The following is an 18483-nucleotide window of genomic DNA, read 5'->3' on the forward strand; positions in this document are numbered from 1 at the left end:
ATACACACAAACATACATACAAACACACACACACACACACACAAACACAGTGACACACACAGTGACGCACACACAGTGACACACACACGTTGTGACACACATACATAGACATACAGACAGACACACACACATAAACAGACACACACATAAACACACACACACACACACACACACACACACACACATTGACACACACAGTGAGACACACACACACCGTGACGCGCACACACACACACACAGTGACACACACACGCATACACACAGGCAAACACATGAAAATACACAAATACAAATACACACACACACACACACACACACACACGTGTATTTGCAATGTCATAATCTAGATGGTCATGTGTTGCACATCATTTTTACATTTGCTTAATACATACACCAAAGACCAAGGTCAGTGATACGTCGTGCAGGCCATAATATTATGCAAATTAACTCTTCGTCTGAAACGGCAGTAACTGGAACAGCCACACTGCCGGAAATTAGTTTCATGTTGACTGAAAAACTTCCAGCAATAATAATTACTAGTATGTCAGTGATTTCCCCAAAGTCTAAAATGTTTACGTAACTCTTTTCTTTCCTATATTTAGTTATGTATTCTAGTCGCGGTTCCATGTGGGAAATCCAGCCAGTGCACCACGACTGGTACATCAAAGGCCGTGGTATGTGCTGTCCTGTCTATGATATGTTGCATATAAAAGATCCCTTGCTGCTAATCGAAAAGAATAGCCCATGAAGTGGCGACAGCGGGTTTCCTCTCTCAATATATGTGTGGTTCTTAACCATATGTCCGACGCCATATCACCGTAAATAAAATGTGTTGAGTGCGTCGTTAAATAAAACATTTCCATTTCCAAGTACGAAAGGAAAGAACTGTTTGTTTAATGACACCACAGCACATTTTTAAACTACGAATATATAAATTTATTGCTTTAAGCTACAGGCTTCTCAGTACATATTGGGGTGGGTTTTTTTGCGACTTTGTCTTGAGCGTGAGAGAAGAAACCCGCTTCTGCCTTATAGGCTGAACTACAGAATAGCAACGGGTCTTTTGAATGCATTTCTCTACACACAGGACAGCACATACCACGACCGTTAATATAGAAGTATCAGGACACTGAGCTACTGCTGATAGCTAAAACGTACATTTGCGTTGGCCTTTGTATCAATTAGTAACATAAGTTAAATTCTGGTAAAGGCTATGCTTAAAGTATATGTAATTATAAATCGATATTTTATTAATAAGATATGTCACACTCTAGAAAAGGTGTGGCAGTGCTTTTAATTATAAAAATGTAAATACTATAAATAATATCCACAGAAAAAAAAAAAAAAATCAACAACAACAACAAAGTTGGGGGAAGGGGGTATTTAAAAACAGCCCAACAGTACAATAAATATCGCAAGTACCTCAGTACAGATTATAAAAATATAGGGGGAGAGGGGATCGCCTTGTCTGCAGCTCTTTCTAAGTTAAAACTTTCAAATAAGAAACCATTTTGCATTATTCTAGACTTCAGAATTATTATAAAACATATTTTTATCCATTGTTTTATTGATGCTTTAAAATCGAATAGATCTAGAGTATACCTTTTCAATTACGGATGAAGTTCACGAAATGGGTCCTTAAAACCAAATCTTTCGACATTGTCTAATATTTTATCTTTGGCTTTAGGACTGTTAATATGTGCCTCTTTTTTTGGTATCTAAATTTTGATTAATCACAAAATTGAAGTCCCCAACATATAATATATTTTTTCAATTTCAAATTCTTAAATTAATTTTTAAATGTTTTCATAAAGATCTGGGTTATCATTGGAACTATATTTGTTGACAAGTGTGATCCTCTCCCCGTCTATAGTACTATATAGTTTCCATAAATATATTTTTTCATTTTATGTAATTTATAAGAAAAAAAGAAATGTGTTATTTAACGACGCACTCAACACATTTTATTTACGGTTATATGGCGTCAGACATATGGTTAAGGACCACACAGATTTTGAGAGGAAACCCGCTGTCGCCACTACATGGACTACTCTTCCGATTAGCAGCAAGGGATCTTTCATTTGCGCTTCCCACAGGCAGGATAGCACAAACCATGGCCTTTGTTGAACCAGTTATGGATCACTGGTCGGTGCAAGTGGTTTACACCTACCCATTGAGCCTTGCGGAGCACTCACTCAGGGTTTGGGGTCGGTATCTGGATTAAAAATCCCATGCCTCGACTGGGATCCGAACCCAGTACCTACCAGCCTGTAGACCGATGGCCTGCTACGACGCCACCGAGGCCGGTACTTTATGTAATTTATATTCAATGTTATAATATTATTAAACATAATAGCAACACCCCTCGGTTTCCTGGAAAAACAACTTAATATACAGCGATGACTTTATTGGTGTGTGTATATATATATATTCATCTTCTCATTTTCATTTATTTATTATTTTTGTATCAGTAAAATATGATACATTCTAGAAAAGAAAATACAGTGCCAGACACTGCTTTTAATCGTAAATTTCTTATGGTTTGTACCGTGCCTTATAGTAAAATACATGTTAAAATCTGTAAAAAAAAAAAAAAAAAGTAAAAAGCAGTGATTTTAATTATAAGCTTGGTCTTATTCTCTCCACAACAAGACGCGCAATGCAATTAATACATGCAAGTCAGCACCCACGTTACGTACGTTACAACAGGTCGCTTCAGATTACCCCCATTTTCCACCCATTGTTCTCTCCTGGCGTTCAATTCCACATACACCTTACCTGTTGCTACCTGTCTAAATGAGCGTCTTTCGCCGATCAATAGAGTCGCCATACAGGTGATTGGTTGTCAGGTCGGTGTTTTTCTCTAACCAGCTAATATCGACAGGTTAAAGGCATAAACTCGCTTTTATATTACACACACTGGGGTAAAAAGAAAGCGCTTGTTGTCTTTTACTTTCGTACGTATTTCTCGAACCACGAAGTATGACTATGAGTGGAATATGACGTTGCGGAATAGTCACCGGTTAACTGACAAGTGTTTGGATGTTATAAGGCTTGTGGAAACAGGAGTTTTGGAATGTTTGTTGTAGTTTTGCGGTTCGTCTCGAGTGGATAAGCAACGATAAGAAATATGGACGATACGTTGAGTATAGGAGACAATGTCTGTCTCTTTTCGGAGGAGTCAAACGGATTTGTTTTAGCTTCGCAATCAAGGTGAGTTTGTGGTGTACAGGTGTTTATTTATGAAGCTATGCTCTGTCGAGTCTATGTGTTAAAACAGTGAATACTATCAATAATATACCTATGGCTAGAGCACTTCTCGGTTACTTTATAGCCCACTGCTACTTATCTAATTATTATTTTCATGCACACGCACATACATGTACATAAACACAATATATAATCATACAATATATAATTTTATATACGAGTCATACATACATACATACATACATACATACATACATACATAAAATATACAGATATTCAAACATAAATACATACATACATAAATGCATGCATGCATATATGCATACATGCATGCATACATGCATACATGCATACATACATGCATACATACATACATACATAGATACATACATCAGAAGAAAAAAGGAGAGTAAGAAAATGAAAGAAAGAAACAAACAAAGGAAGAAAGAAAGAAAGGAAAGAAAGAAAAGATAGAAAGAAAGAAAGAAAAAGACAAAACACATCTGAAATATCGAGAGCGATTAAAAAAAAAAACCAGACAAAAGAAAGAACTAGAGAAATTAGCAAACAATGTTGATGCCATAATGCTAGCCTTTGTAAATCGACTTAAGTTATTAAGTTACGATTCAACGGTGAAAAGCCGATTACAGAAGTTAATCCGAACAGACTCAGAAGTAAACACGGGGATGGGTGGTGGTGGGGGTGGTGGTGGTGTGTGTGTTGGGGGGGGGGGGGGGGATATCGAATAGGAAATCTTGGTGCATATGTTCCTATTACCAATATTACCCCAAAATTAATAGTTTGAAATTATTGGAGATATAAAATTTTACCAACCCTCTGAACTATAAAGTTTTTGTTTAACGACACCACTAGAGCACACTGATTAATTAATCATCGACTATTGGATGTCAAACATTAAAAAATTTGATAATTCTGGCACGTAGTCATCAGAGGAAACCCGCTACATTTTTCCAAATGCAGCAAGGGATCGTTTATATGCACTTTGCCACAGACAGGATAACAAATACCACGGCCTTTGATATACCAGTCGTGGTGCACTGGCTGGAACGAGATATAATCCAATGGGCCCCCCGACGGGGATCGATCTCAAACCGACCGCGCATCAAGCGAGCGCTTTACCACTGGGCTACGTCCCCCCCTCTACGAACTATAAGACCCGCAATTTAAAATGTGCTTGAATGTTGTGTTAAAGAGACGCGAGCAGGTGGCATAATATATTTTTTATTTAAAAATGCTATCTTTGTCTATCTGGAAAACACAGGAGCGTGTGCAGGATATTGTCCAGGTTTTTTTTTTTACCCGTATATCTGTATTATTTTTGCCCGAATTTGAGGTTTTGCTTCAGCAGTACCCCCCCCCCCATTCTGCCCCCCCCAGTCCCCCCCCCCCCCCCCCCCCCCCCCGTTTCGTTCGCTTATGATAAGTTGCTTTTTCAATCGCATTTTCCTGTTACGCCATGTGAGCTGAATTACATAGACTAGGATTATAGCATCAGCATTGTCCCTATGGAAAGATATAAGATATTCGCCTGTTACTCACCTCCCCTGATATAAGATGAAACGTCACCCTAACCCTAAAACTATTAACTCTAAAACTAACTCTAACCCTAAATCAGGATGGGGTTTTTGGGAAACGAAAGGCACATGTATTAAATCGTGAAAATTTTGTTTTTAACGACACCACTAGAGCACATTGCTTTAGTAATCATCGGCTATTGGATGTCAAACATTTGATAATTTCGACATATAGTCTTAGAGAGGAAACCCGCTACATTTTTCTTTATTAGTTGCCCGAGTACTTTGACTGTAAGAGAGCCATAGACAGGACAGCACATGAACGTTGATATACCAGTCGTGGTAACACTGGCGTCAGAACAAGAAATAGCCCAATAGCTCAAAACCAGTCAAAAATATAAAATAATTTATTTACAAGTAAAGGGATTCACTTTTATATTCACCACTCTGAAACTAATAGCACATACCACAGAAAATGTTATACTAGTTGTGAGCACTAAAGAACGAGAAATAGAGGACAATTGGTTAAAACCGAGGCGGTGATCGATTAATATATCAACACTTATATTCAGCGAGCTGGCTTTACCACTGGGGATACATCCCGCCCCCGCGAAAACACAAATTTAATTTAACACTGTTTTGTAAGAAAAGAAAAGGAGGGATACTTAGTGTTTTGTGCACAATGTGACTGGGGGGGGGGATATCCTCCCTGGTTCCCCCCAGTGGATCCGCCTCTGTGTTTTGTGTATAACCATAGGGTTACAGGCAAACACTGGGTCTAAGAGGAGAGGAAACCGTGCTGCCAGCATATAAAAGCAACACCTATCGGTAAAGCAGCAAGTAATCTTTATATTCACGCCCATATACAACCGCAGTAGATTACCACCCATGGAGCACTGGTTGGTATGGGGCAAATAGACCGATTCCATTGAGCAATCACAACAGATTGATCCTGCGACCTATGCATCTCAGGCGTGAGCGCTAGTCAACTTGAATATACAAAATGGCAAGTCGGTGGCGTCGTGGTTAAGTAATCGGACATAAGGCTGGTAGGTACAGGATTCGCAGCCCGGTACCGGCTCCTACCCAGAACGAGTTTTTAACGACTCAATGGGTATAGGTGTAAGACCACTACACCTTCTTCTCTTTCACTAACAACTAACCCACTCTCCTGGACAGACAGCTTAGATAGCTGAGGTGTGTGCCCAGGACAGCGTGCTTGACACCTTACTTTGAATGAATGAATGAATTAAACTTAAAAAAAAAAAAAAAAAAAAAATTTTGACAAATATTAGGAGAAAGTGTAGATCACGTGGTGGGAAACTGCGACGATGTTTATTCAAACACTGCTATCTCGAACAACATCGAGCTTTAAATTAAGGTGACGCCATACTATACAAGTGATTCGTATGAGAACAGACGATTGTACAACAAAGTTGTCTCGTCACAATTGGCTATTCTCGTACAATGCGCTCGCTTGATGCGCTGTCGGTTTGGAATCGATCCCCGTCGATGGGCCCATTGGGTTATTTCTCGTTCCAGCCAGTGCACCACGACTGGTATATCAAAGGCCGTGGTATGTGATATCCTGTCTGTGGGATGGTGCATATAAAAGATCCCTTTCTACTAATGGAAACATGCAGCGGGTTTCCTCTCTAAGACTATTTGTTAAAATTACCAAATGTTTGACATCCAATAGCCGAATGTGCTTTAGCGGTGTCATTAAACAATAAAAGATCCCTTGCTGCTAATCGAAACGAGTAGCCCATGAAGTGGCGACAGAGGGTTTTCTCCCTCAATATTTGTGTGGTCCTTAATCCTATGTCCGACGCCATATAACCGTAAATAAAATGTGTTGAGTGCGTCGTTAAATAATGAATGAATGAATGTTTAACGACACCCCAGCACGAAAAATACATCGGCTATTGGGTGTCAAACTATGGTAATGCAAATAAATAAAGTGATGATCAACATCAATATAAAAATTCAAGGTTTAAACAAAAACTGTCGGTGGAAAGAACTGTGCAAATCGTTACAAATACCACAAATATCAAACAGAATTTTGTGGGACACCGAATTTTTACTCTAAACTTCAATTTGTGCTGTATTGGCCATTCTCAAAGAGAATGTTATCCGCCCCTGCCCCCCTGCCCCCGGTGAGGTTAGCCATGAAGGCGTGCAGGGGCGTCGTTAAATAAAACATTTCCTTCCTTTCGTTAAACAAAACAAACAAACAAATCGTATCGTATCGTGTGACGTCGCTTTTACTTTCGTTGGTCTGTTTGAATATCGGTCACGAGACTTGTCGGATTATCCTGAAGTCAAACAGTGTTACCAAGGCATTGCGTGTTTCCGTAACTACACTCCCGACCATTGTTTAAACAACGAGTGTTATTAACGGAAAGGAATGTTGGTTGAAATCTTTCCCTAACAAATGAAAAAAGAAATTAAAATGTGGCCATATCAGGTCTAGTCTTTGTTCCAACCTCATCCCCGTCTCGAATTCCAAAGAAAAACAAAATGGGGTATAATATCCGCCCGGTCCCCCCCCCCCCCCCCCCGTATCATTTTTAGTTAGGGTCAGGGGTTAGGGTTAGGGTTTAGGGTTAGGGTTAGGGTTAGGGTTAGGGTTAGGGTTAGGGTTAGGGTTAGGGTTAGGGTTAGGGTTAGGGTTAGTGTTAGTGTTAGTGTTAGTGTTAGTGTTAGTGGTTAGGGTTAGGTTGGGGGGGGGGCGGGCGGATATTTTTCTGCACACCATTTGCTCATACCTAACTTGTGATTATTAATGAACCTGTTATAAAGCCAAGGTAGGCCTCCATATGGTGAGAATACACTCACAGGGCTCATATAGACTGAATGCGGTCCGACTATTGTCTTGAGTGTGTCGTTCTTCCAATGTATTATTTTTATTATTTCCAGATCGCACGCACGCACCGCATCCCGTCTATATATAATATGAGCCTTTCCCCAAGGTCTAAATTGTGTGTTAAAGGGACATTCCCGAGTTTGCTGCATTGTAAGATATTTTCGACTAATAAAATATTTCTACGATTAAACTTACATATTAAATATATTTTCTGGTTTAGAATATCAGTGTCTGTATATTCAATGTCTTTCTAGTCGTCTTAATATTTGTAAGAAGCCCAAACTGGATTTTAGGAAATAAAATGAAATTTAACCTAGTACAAATATTAGAACGATCAGAAACACGTTTAATATACAGCCACTAATATTGTATGCAGAAAAATATATTTGATATGTAATTACAATCGTTAAAAAGTCTTTGTTAGTCGATAACATCTAAAAAATTGCAGCAAACTCAGGAATTTCCCTTTAAGGCGCCGCGTCCAGTCTATATGAGCCGTCATAGTTCCAAAATTTGAATAAGGAAATGGCCACATTTTACAACATTCCAACTGTTAATTAATGGATGAAAAAAATTTAGTTTGTAAGTTTTTTTTAAATTAGGTGAAGTTGAAATTTAATTGTACTTAGATCTACTGAATTTAAACACAAATTTTGTCAAGTTTGTATATTTGGTCTGTCCCCACTCTCCTCCCACCAATAATTTTTTTTTAAACCAGTTCACCTTTATATCATAAATTTGACCCATATACCTTATTACCTAATTAAATAATACAGGTGCTTTGTAAATAAATATCGAGTTATGCTGGATAAGAAATTGCTTATTCGCTATGATCTTTCTGAGATCTTTTAACAATGGCAATAAAACAACATAAATTAAAAACAGTTTCTCTCCATATTTTTTTATGTCAAAATGGTGTACGTCAGAGCGAATATCTTACACCCATATTATTCGCTATATATTGAAATGATTTAGAAGATGTAGTATTGGATGAATAATTAAAAGGGGTTAAATTATAGTACGAACATAACAATACTGATCTATTTATAATAATTACTATGCTACTTTACAAAGATATATTAGATATTGTTGATAGCTATACAATTTAATATGCAGGAATTCTATTTACAAGAAACGGATCGTTTGTCCAAGCAAAAAGACTCTTTTCTCGCAGGCTAAAAAAGGATTGACTTTACTAAATATTAGAACCAGGAATCTAAATTTACATACAGATTTTCAATTACGAAATTTTGAAAGCAGTATTGTCCCTATCATTTTATATTCTTTGGAAATTTGGGGCTTTGGTACTAATCAAAACATTGAACAAATACAATTACATTTTTAAAGAGATATATTGAAAGAGTACAACACTGCCCATGAGTTATGGAGTATTAGGAGCTTTTCCATTAGATATGAAGATAACGAATTAGGATACTAAATTTTGGGCCACGTTGATTACCGAAAAGGCATCGAAAATATCAGCTATACTGTATAGAATTATGATAAGTGAAAATGTTCTATTTCGAGTCCGTTCACAGTGAAATTGTTTCTTCGAGTGCTTTAAATATATAGAACTTATAACTGCGTTTAATTAAAGACAATATTAAGTGTTAGATGTACCACGGTAATAAAACACCATAAAACTCAACAGTTTCTTTCCTCGTAGAACTTACAACTGTGTTTAACCAAAGACTATTAAGTGTTAAAATATATCATGGTAACAAAACAACATACAACTCAACAGTTTCCTTCCTCGTAGAACTTACAACAGTGTTTAACCAAAGACTATTAAGTGTTAAAATATATCATGGTAACAAAACAACATACAACTCAACAGTTTCCTTCCTCGTAGAACTTACAACAGTGTTTAACCAAAGACTATTAAGTGTTAAAATATATCATGGTAACAAAACAACATACAACTCAACAGTTTCCTTCCTCGTAGAACTTACAACAGTGTTTAACCAAAGACTATTAAGTGTTAAAATATATCATGGTAACAAAACAACATACAACTCAACAGTTTCCTTCCTCGTAGAACTTACAACTGTGTTTAACCAAAGACTATTAAGTGTTAAAATATATCATGGTAACAAAACAACATGCAACTCCATATATTCTCTGGCGAGATCAGAATGTTTGTCTGAGGTGCGATGTTTCGTACGATCGAATCCCCTCGGTGGTCTCACTGAATTTTCTACGACTATGATAGACCATGATACTATGTGCTGTTCTGTATGGGGAAAAACTGCTTATATAAAGAGCCTGTTAGCTGGTCTATAAAGAGCCTGTTAGCCGGTCTATAAAGAGCCTGTTAGCCGGTCGGGCTGCTGGCGAGCGCTACAACAGCTTGTTCTGAATGTGCATGTAAAACCCTATGACATGACATCGGGCTGCTAGTGCTCTCTTGCACCTACCAGTGCAGGCGGTCCTTTGTCCCACCCACACAAACCTTTTCCTGTCCTAGCCGGAGGAGCCGGCACCTGTGCCCATGACAGACGTGCGCTATTTACAGCTTGCTCTGAATATGCACGTTAATCCCTATAACATAACAGAACATAACATAATAGGTAAATGTAATGTGGCAGTAGCCGGGGTTTTTTCGTTTAATTCTAGATCAAGTGTTGCAATTATTTTTTGGTAGTCACTAAGGTGCTCCAGTTTAAATTGTGTTTTGATGTCTTTAAAATCGACAATCTTTTTCCTTTGTTAATCTAGAACTCGGGATTTCATATTAAAAGCCGACAAGAAGGATTTCTTGTGTTGATAGAATCATTCTACGGCTATAAAGAGTCTACAATAACACTAAGACGATGGGTGCAAAGGGCACAAGAAATGGATCTATGACAGACAAATGATTGAAATGCTTTGTGTGATGTGCCACGCTTGAGCGACTCCGATACTCAATAGACTATATAGATTAATCAGTGCTATTTCCAGTGTACACTATTGTCAGATATACACCCTTACAAGCATGCTAAAAAAAATTAATACTGACCTTGGTGACAGGCGCGGTTCTAGGGGAGGGTGCTATTTCCAGTGTACACTATCGTCAGATATACACCCATACAAGCATGCTAACAAAATTTAATACTGACCTTGGTGACAGGCGCGGTTCTAGGGGAGGGTGCCATTTCCAGGGTACAATATCGTCAGATATACACACTTACAGGCATGCTCAATACTGACCTTGGTGACAGGCGCGGATCTAGGAGAGTGCTATTTCCAGGGTACAATATCGTCAGATATACACACTTACAGGCATGCTCAATACTGACCTTGGTGGAAAGCGCGGATCTAGGGGGTAGTGATATTCCCAGGGTACAATATCGTCAGATATACACGCTTACAGGCATGCTCAATACTAATCTTGGTGGTAGGCGCGGGTCTAGGGGAGGGTGCTATTTTTAGTTCACAGTATTGTCACATACATGTATATAATATATATACTTTTACAAGCATACTCAATACTGTCTTTGGTAGCAGACGCGAATCTAAGTGTCCCGAAAATCTAGTGGTTAACTTATCAATACAAGTGAAATGGATTTAACTGATTTAAAATTTTATCAGGGAAGATGTAATATTTTGGTCGGTAGGTTGTCTCTGAACAAAGGAAGGAAATGTTTTATTTAACGACGCACTCAACACATTTTATTTACGGTTATATGGCCTCAGACATGTGGTTAAGGACCATACAGATATAGAGAGAGAGGAAACCCGCTGTCGCCACTTCATTGGGTACTCTTTTCGATTAGCAGCAAGGGATCGTTTATATGCACCATCCCAGACAGGGTAGTACATACCACGGCCTTTGATATACCAGTCGTGATGCACTGGCTGGAACGAGAAACAGCCCAATGGGTGTCTCTGAACGAACACTATAATGTATGTTACTTTACTTTGGAATACATGGATGGCCCTTTTTGGGGAAAAAAGAAGTTTGTTTTGTTTAACGACACCACTAGAGCACATTGATTTATTAATCATCGGTTATTTGGATGTCAAACATATGGTCATTTTGACACAGTCTTAGAGAGGAAACCCGCTACATTTTTCCATTAGCAGCAAGGGATCTTTTATATGCACCATCCCATAGACAGGATAGCACATACCACGGCCTTTGATGTACTAGTCGTGGTGCACTGGCTGGAACGAGAAATTGCGCAATGGGCCCACTGACGGGGATCGATCCAAAACCGACCGTGCATCAAGCGAGCGCTGTACCACTGGGCTACGCCTCGCCCCTGACGACGAGTCAGAATTATCAAATGTTTGACATTCAGTAGCCGATGATTAATTAATCAATGTGCTCTAGTGGTGTCGTTAAACAAAACAAACTGTAACTTTCATCCCGTCCGTGGTATATACTGTCCTGCTTGTATAAGATCCCGGGGCGGGACGTAGCCCATTGGTAAAGTGCTCGCCTAATGCGCATTCGGTCTGGGATCGATCCCCGTCAGCGAGCCCATTGGGTTATTTCTCGTTCCAGCCAGTGCGCCACGACTGGTATATCAAAGGCCGTGATAATATATGCTATCTTGTCCCTTGCTATTAATGGAAAACTGTAGCTGGTTTCCTCTCTAAGATTATATGTCAGAATTACCAAATGTTTGATATCCAATAGCCATGACGATTAATAAATATACGTGCTCTAGTGGTGTCGTTAAACAAAACACTCAAACTTATAAGATCTTTTGCTTGTTTAGTTTTTTTCGATAGGAATAGATAATTGGGCTGAAGTTGGTTTCCTATCGAAATAACCATATCATATATTAGACACCAAATAGTCAGGGTTTATTCCTTCTTTTTTTTTGCTTCTTTTTTTTGTTTGTTTGTTGTTGTTTTTTGTTTTTTTTGCGATGGAGTGTCATTAAATAAATATTCCTTTTCTGGCAATGTAATGTGGGGTTTTTCAGCAGAGTAGGGTAAAACGACAGTGGGTCTGGGACAGAGCGTATGTACCTGTTGCCAAAATACATGCTGATACAATACATATACCGGTATACTACATACAATGCACATACACTACATATTAGTCTACGTACAATACACATTATACTGTATGTGTATGCTACAGTGCCCCTGACAGATAACAATGCCGGTATGTAAATAACTTCACGGTATTTAATCACGTACGACTTTATATCTTGGACTAATCCTATTTGGGCTATTTCCTCGGAGAACCAAATGTCAGTGTTTTTGTTATGTTTCTTTTGTTTCTTTCTTTCTTTGTGTGTGTGTTGGTGTGTGTGTCTGTATGTGCGTGTATGTGTCTGTTTGTGTGTATGTGTGTGGGTGGGGTTTTGTGTGTGTGTGTATGTGTATGTGTGTGTGTGTATGTCGGTGTGTCTGTGTGTGTTTCTGTATGTTTCTGTGTGTGTGTTTGCGTGCATATGTATGTGTATATGTATGTGTGTCTGTGTGTATCCGTGTGTGTGTGTGTGTGTGTGTGTGTCTATGTCTATGTCTATGTCTATGTGTTTATATGTGTGTTTTGTTCGACTCCCTCTCCTCCCTCCCTCTTTCTCCTCAATCCCGTTCTGTCAGCCTCTTTCAAGTTAAAATTACGGCAGCGGGTTTTCTCTCCGAGTATTAGTAGCCTTGACCATATATCCAAGGCCATATAGCCGTAATTAAAATGCGCTGAGTGCGTCGTTAAATAATTTTAGTTTTCTATTGTTTTTCTTTTCTGTCAAAAGAGCACGCTTTTATATTTTTGTGAAGATAATGGGACGTTGGAGGAAGGACATGTTTATGTAACGACGCACTCATCACATTTTATTTACGGTTACATGGCGTCAGACATGGTTAAGAACCACACAGGTATATCATATATAGAGAGGAAACCCGCTGTCACAACTTCATGGCCTATTCTTTTTCGATTAGCAGCAAGACATCTTTTATATGCACCATCCCACAGACAGGATAGTACATACCACGGCCTTTGTTATACCAGTTGTGGAGCACTGACTGGAACGGGAAATAGTCCAATGGGGCCACCGACGGGGATCGATCCCAAACCGACCGCGCATCAAGTGAACGCTTTACTACTGGGCTACGTCCCGCCCCCTGTAACGTTGGAGATAATTCCCCCTGTCCACCGCTAGATACCACCCTGCAAACGAACCACTTCCTCTTTCTGTTTACGTCCCTGGGTCCAATCCGTTATGTCCATGTCCGGTATGGATTTTCTCTCTACGTAGTTGTTTCATTTCACCGCGGACCAGGTAATATCTCTTAATTAGACCTCCAAGGCCAAACACTCACACACGATAATTGGTGCACAGTAACCAGCTGGTGCCGACGTCAGAAAGGTATTGGATGTAGTCCGCACATTGCCCTGTTCGTAATAATTCCCTGTGGTACAATTTATAATAACAATTTACTGCACGCAATTTATGTACATGTATGTAAAAATTAGCTGCATTGGCTGCTGGTAAGCTGATTCTGTGACAAGCACAGGACAACTGCCCCCCCCCCCCCCCCCCCCACCCCCGAAACATTTTATAGAAACTTGAAGAAAAGTCTCTTGTTAACCGTTTAAGGAGTTTTAGACTATTAACTACTCAGTTGTCTCCCCCCCCCCCCCCACACACACACCCACAAAAAGTCCTAGATACGGCTCTGAAGCAATTAGATTGGTTGTTGAAGTAGGACTCGTCGACCTCTCTAACGTCCTAAGTCAGTTTTAGGATTTCGGTCGAATGACCTGAAAACTGAAAACATGTTTAATATTTTACAAGCCAATTTAGAGTGCGAGTGCGAATAATTTTAACATGCTCATATACCACTAGTTTCGAGCATGTCCGTCCCGGGGCCTGTTTCTGGACAGCCAGTTTCTGGACAGCCAGTGACTTGCTCCGGGACAACAAAATTAAGGGGATAATTTTGAAATTTACATCCAAAAAATGCCAATTTAGAGCTGCTATTCAGGGGATACTTTCAATACTGGTGCAAAGAATAGTTTTGTACATTTGTAATAATCAGTAGGATGGGCGTTGTCCAGTGGTATAACGTTATCCCGATGTGCGGTCTGGGATCGATCCTCGTCGGTGGGCCCGTTGGGCTATTTCTTGTTCCAGCCACTTGGTCACGATTAGTGTATCAAAGGCCATGGCTTGTGCTATACTTTCTGTGTGATGGTGCATATAAATGATCCCTTGCCACTAATGGAAACACGCAGCGGATTTCCTCTCCAAGACTATATGTCAAACCTATCCAGTAGCCGATGATTCAAATAAATCAATGTTCTGACAATGCTGTAGTGGTTTCGTTAAACAAAACAGGGGCAGGGCGTAGCTCAGTGGTACAGCGCTCGCTTGCTGCGCGGTCGGTCTGGGATCGATCCTCGTCGGTGGGCCCATTGGGCTATTTCTCGTTCCAGCCAGTGCACCACGACTGGTATATAAAAGGCCGTGGTATGTGCTATCCTGTATGTGGGATGGTGCATATAAAAGATCCCTAGCTGCTAATCGAAAAGAGTAGCCCATGAAGTTGCGACAGCGGGTTTCCTCTCTCAATATCTGTGTGGTCGTTAACCATATGTCTGACGCCATATAACTGTAAATAAAATGTGTTGAGTGCGTCGTTAAATAAAACATTTCCTTTCCTTTCCTTAAACAAAACAAACTTTAACTTTGTAATAATCAGTCTTGGGACTGGATGTTGCTCAATACCAATCAGTGTATTGTACATACATATAGAAAACATCTACAGTGAGTAGATCGCAAGCTTGAGGAGCCATTGGTCGCTGGATCGATCGCCCTCAATGGGCTAGGGTTATTCCTCGTCCCCAACCCGTGCCGTGCGACTGGTACATCGATGGCTTTAGTATGTACCACAAGGACTTCTAGCGATTTTTACGACAGGAAGCACTTCAAAATAAAATATGAAAAATCTTGAGTTATCGATTGCCGGCCGAATTTCATTACATACTCAGAAACATCCTGTACTATGTTTTAAAGGGACATTCCCGAGTTGGCTGCATTGTAAGATGTTTCCGACTAATAAAATATTTCTACGATTAAACTTACATATTAAATATATTTTCTGGTTTAGAATATCAGTGTCTGTATATTCAATGTGTTTCGTCTTCATATTTGTAAGAAGCTCAAACTGGATTTTGTCTTCAAATAATTTCGTGCGTACGTATTTTAGGAAATAAAATGAAAATTAACCTAGCACAAATATTAGAACGATCAGAAACACGTTTAATATACAGCCACTAATATTTTATGCAGAAAAATATAATTGATATGTAATTACAGTCGTCAAAAAGTCTCTGTTAGTCGATAACATCTTAAAAATTACAGCAAACTCAGGAATGTCCCTTTAAGAAGACGAAATATCTTTAAGGAATATTTTATGACACACAAATGCGCTGTATACAAACAGTTTCAAGACTAGCAACACACAAAGACGATTCGGCATCAAAACAGTGTCAGTGTATTGTGACATCTCCTTGGGGTTACCAGGGCGACGTCGTGTCGTTCGCGCATGTCATTTTAACACCATTGTTACCCAAAAAAACACCGTCAATAAGGAAGATAATGCTGTTTAATAACCTCTTTCACGGGCATTTCTACACTCTGGATTGTGCGGTATTAATTTCGCTGCCGACGTGTCGGGATGTTTGCCCGTTTCCTGGAAGCTGCTGGTTTTACTGCTATACAGTGTGGTGTAATACAACTGCGAAAGAAAAGGGATTTGTAAAATGACAGTGTTGTCTGTTAATAATTAATCGATTTTTGCTGCTGCAGTTCTCACATATATATTACAACGAGGTGAATGAAAGTAGTATGCAATGTACAGATTAAGGCAAAATCTGCTTTTTATAGAAACTTCAGGGACTTAAAAAAACACAAATTATTTGTTCAACCTATAAGTTTACTTGAACTACAAAAATGTTTTCATCAGTATTTACCTGTGTTATCGTGTACTACTTATACCTTATCTTAGCGAAAATTAAAATTTGTTGTTTTTGTTTGTTTGTTGTTTGTTTGTTGTTGTTTTGTTGAGAGTTTTTGTTGTTGGGGGGGGGGTTGCAATATTTTTTTTTTTTTTTTTTTTTTTTTTGTGGGGTGGTGGTTTTGTGTTTTTTCTGAGTTTTTTCTTCAATAATTCCAGTTCGGATTGACATAAAGAGAAAGGGAAAAATGTTTTAAAAACATGTTCTGAGTGTGTTTTTATATGCGATTTTCGTAAATATTGGCCAATTTATAAATAAAACAACAATACCCAACCATAGTGAAGAATGTTGTAGACCTGCTTGCGGAGTTTTAAATTATATATATATTATTTTTATCGATTTGATTTTCTATCCCCCCCCCCCTTTAAACGTCGGTTGCCACAGTATAGACCCCCCCCCCCCCCCCAAATCTGCCAAAATTTCTGCACACGCGCCTGAAATAGTATGGTTTTATAAGACGATTTTATAATACGGTGTTGTATTATTTATTCTTGCAGCACAGTACATTCCGAAGTTGCAGTAGGTGCTAGACAAGATCGAGTCAAACCACTCATAGCAGACCAGCACAGTAAGTATACCACTGGAGCATGTTCTTTTTTTTTTTTTTTTTTTTTTTTTTTGTTTTTTTTGTGTTTGTTTTTTTTTTTTTTTTTTTTTTGGGGGGGGGGGTCTGTTAAGGCGCATTCACATTGAATGCGGTGCGGCGCCGCGCGTGCGGTACGGCCACATAAAATTAAAGTACACTAGTTCTATGAGAGCATAAGAGCCGAAGCAGCCTCGGTGGTGTCGTGGTTAAGCCATCGGACATAAGGCTGGTAGGTACTGGGTTCGCATTTCGGTACCGGCTTCCACCCAGAGCGAGTTTTAACCACTCAGTGGGTAGGTAGGTGTAAGACCACTACACCCGACTTCTCTCACTGAGCATTGACAACTAACAACTAACCCACAAATAATCGATGATGATGATATTTCAACAGATTCCCATGGGCATACATAGGATTTAGAAAAGGGGGGTTCCAAAATAGATTGCAGAGATATTGGGCATATATTTCTATGTTGAGTTTTGAAAAGGGGGGTTCCAAAATAGATTGCAGAGATATTGGGCATATATTTCTATGTTGAGTAAATATAATAATGTCAGATATATTAAATTATAAAAAAAAAGCGATTTCAGGGGGGGGGGGGGATTCGATCAAAACACACACACACACACACACACACACCACACACACACACACACACACACACCCCATGTACGCCCATGATTCCCCTCACGACATGAATGTTTTCTGGGACATTTGAATTTAATTTGAGGTCTTCTGTCGTATTAATATTAATTAAGGTGTGAAAAGTGAGGAATAAGTACTCCCCTCGACTCCCGCCCCTACCCCGATTTGGGAAATGGATGGCTACTTAAGTGCCGATACTCAGTGTTATTGTTTGCTTGTGTTTAAAAACATTTGAAACGAGTTTTTATTTTTTAGTTGTGACATTTCAAATCTGTGTGGCAAACCGATACAAATTGGATAAGAAATATCGGAAATTAAAGGCCAAGTCAGACGAAGCTGCAGATGACATCCTTCTCAAGAACTCGGTGGCGCAAGCCCAGGTAAACTATTCACTTCCGGTATCACGCCATTATATATATAAAACACTTTGCATAGGTATTGAGTTCGCATCCCGATACCAGCTTTCACCCAGAACGAGTTTTTACGACCCACTGGGTAGGTGTAAGGCCACAACATCGACTCCTCTCTCTCTCTCTCTCTCTCTCTCTCTCTCTCTCTCTCTCTCTCTCTCTCTCTCTCTCTCTCTCTCTCTCTCTCTCTCTCTCTCTCTCTCTCTCAACTAACAATTAAGCCACTATCTTGGACAGACAGCCCAGATTACTGAGGTTTGTGCTC

At 39.3% G+C, this 18483-nt stretch overlaps 1 protein-coding gene across 1 annotated transcript in view; it reads left to right on the plus strand.

The window, feature by feature from the left end:
* Positions 1–3130: 3130 nt before the first annotated feature.
* The window catches only part of LOC121370552 (inositol 1,4,5-trisphosphate receptor type 2-like), a 132415-nt gene continuing 117062 nt past the window's right edge, over positions 3131–18483 (plus strand). Inside the window, 3 exon segments of the mRNA XM_041495896.1 lie at positions 3131–3213; positions 17077–17147; positions 18064–18188. Coding sequence (XP_041351830.1) covers positions 3131–3213; positions 17077–17147; positions 18064–18188 — 279 coding nt within the window.

The sequence above is a fragment of the Gigantopelta aegis genome, chromosome 1, assembly GCF_016097555.1.
Source record: "Gigantopelta aegis isolate Gae_Host chromosome 1, Gae_host_genome, whole genome shotgun sequence".
NCBI classification, from domain to species: Eukaryota; Metazoa; Mollusca; class Gastropoda; order Neomphalida; family Peltospiridae; genus Gigantopelta; species Gigantopelta aegis.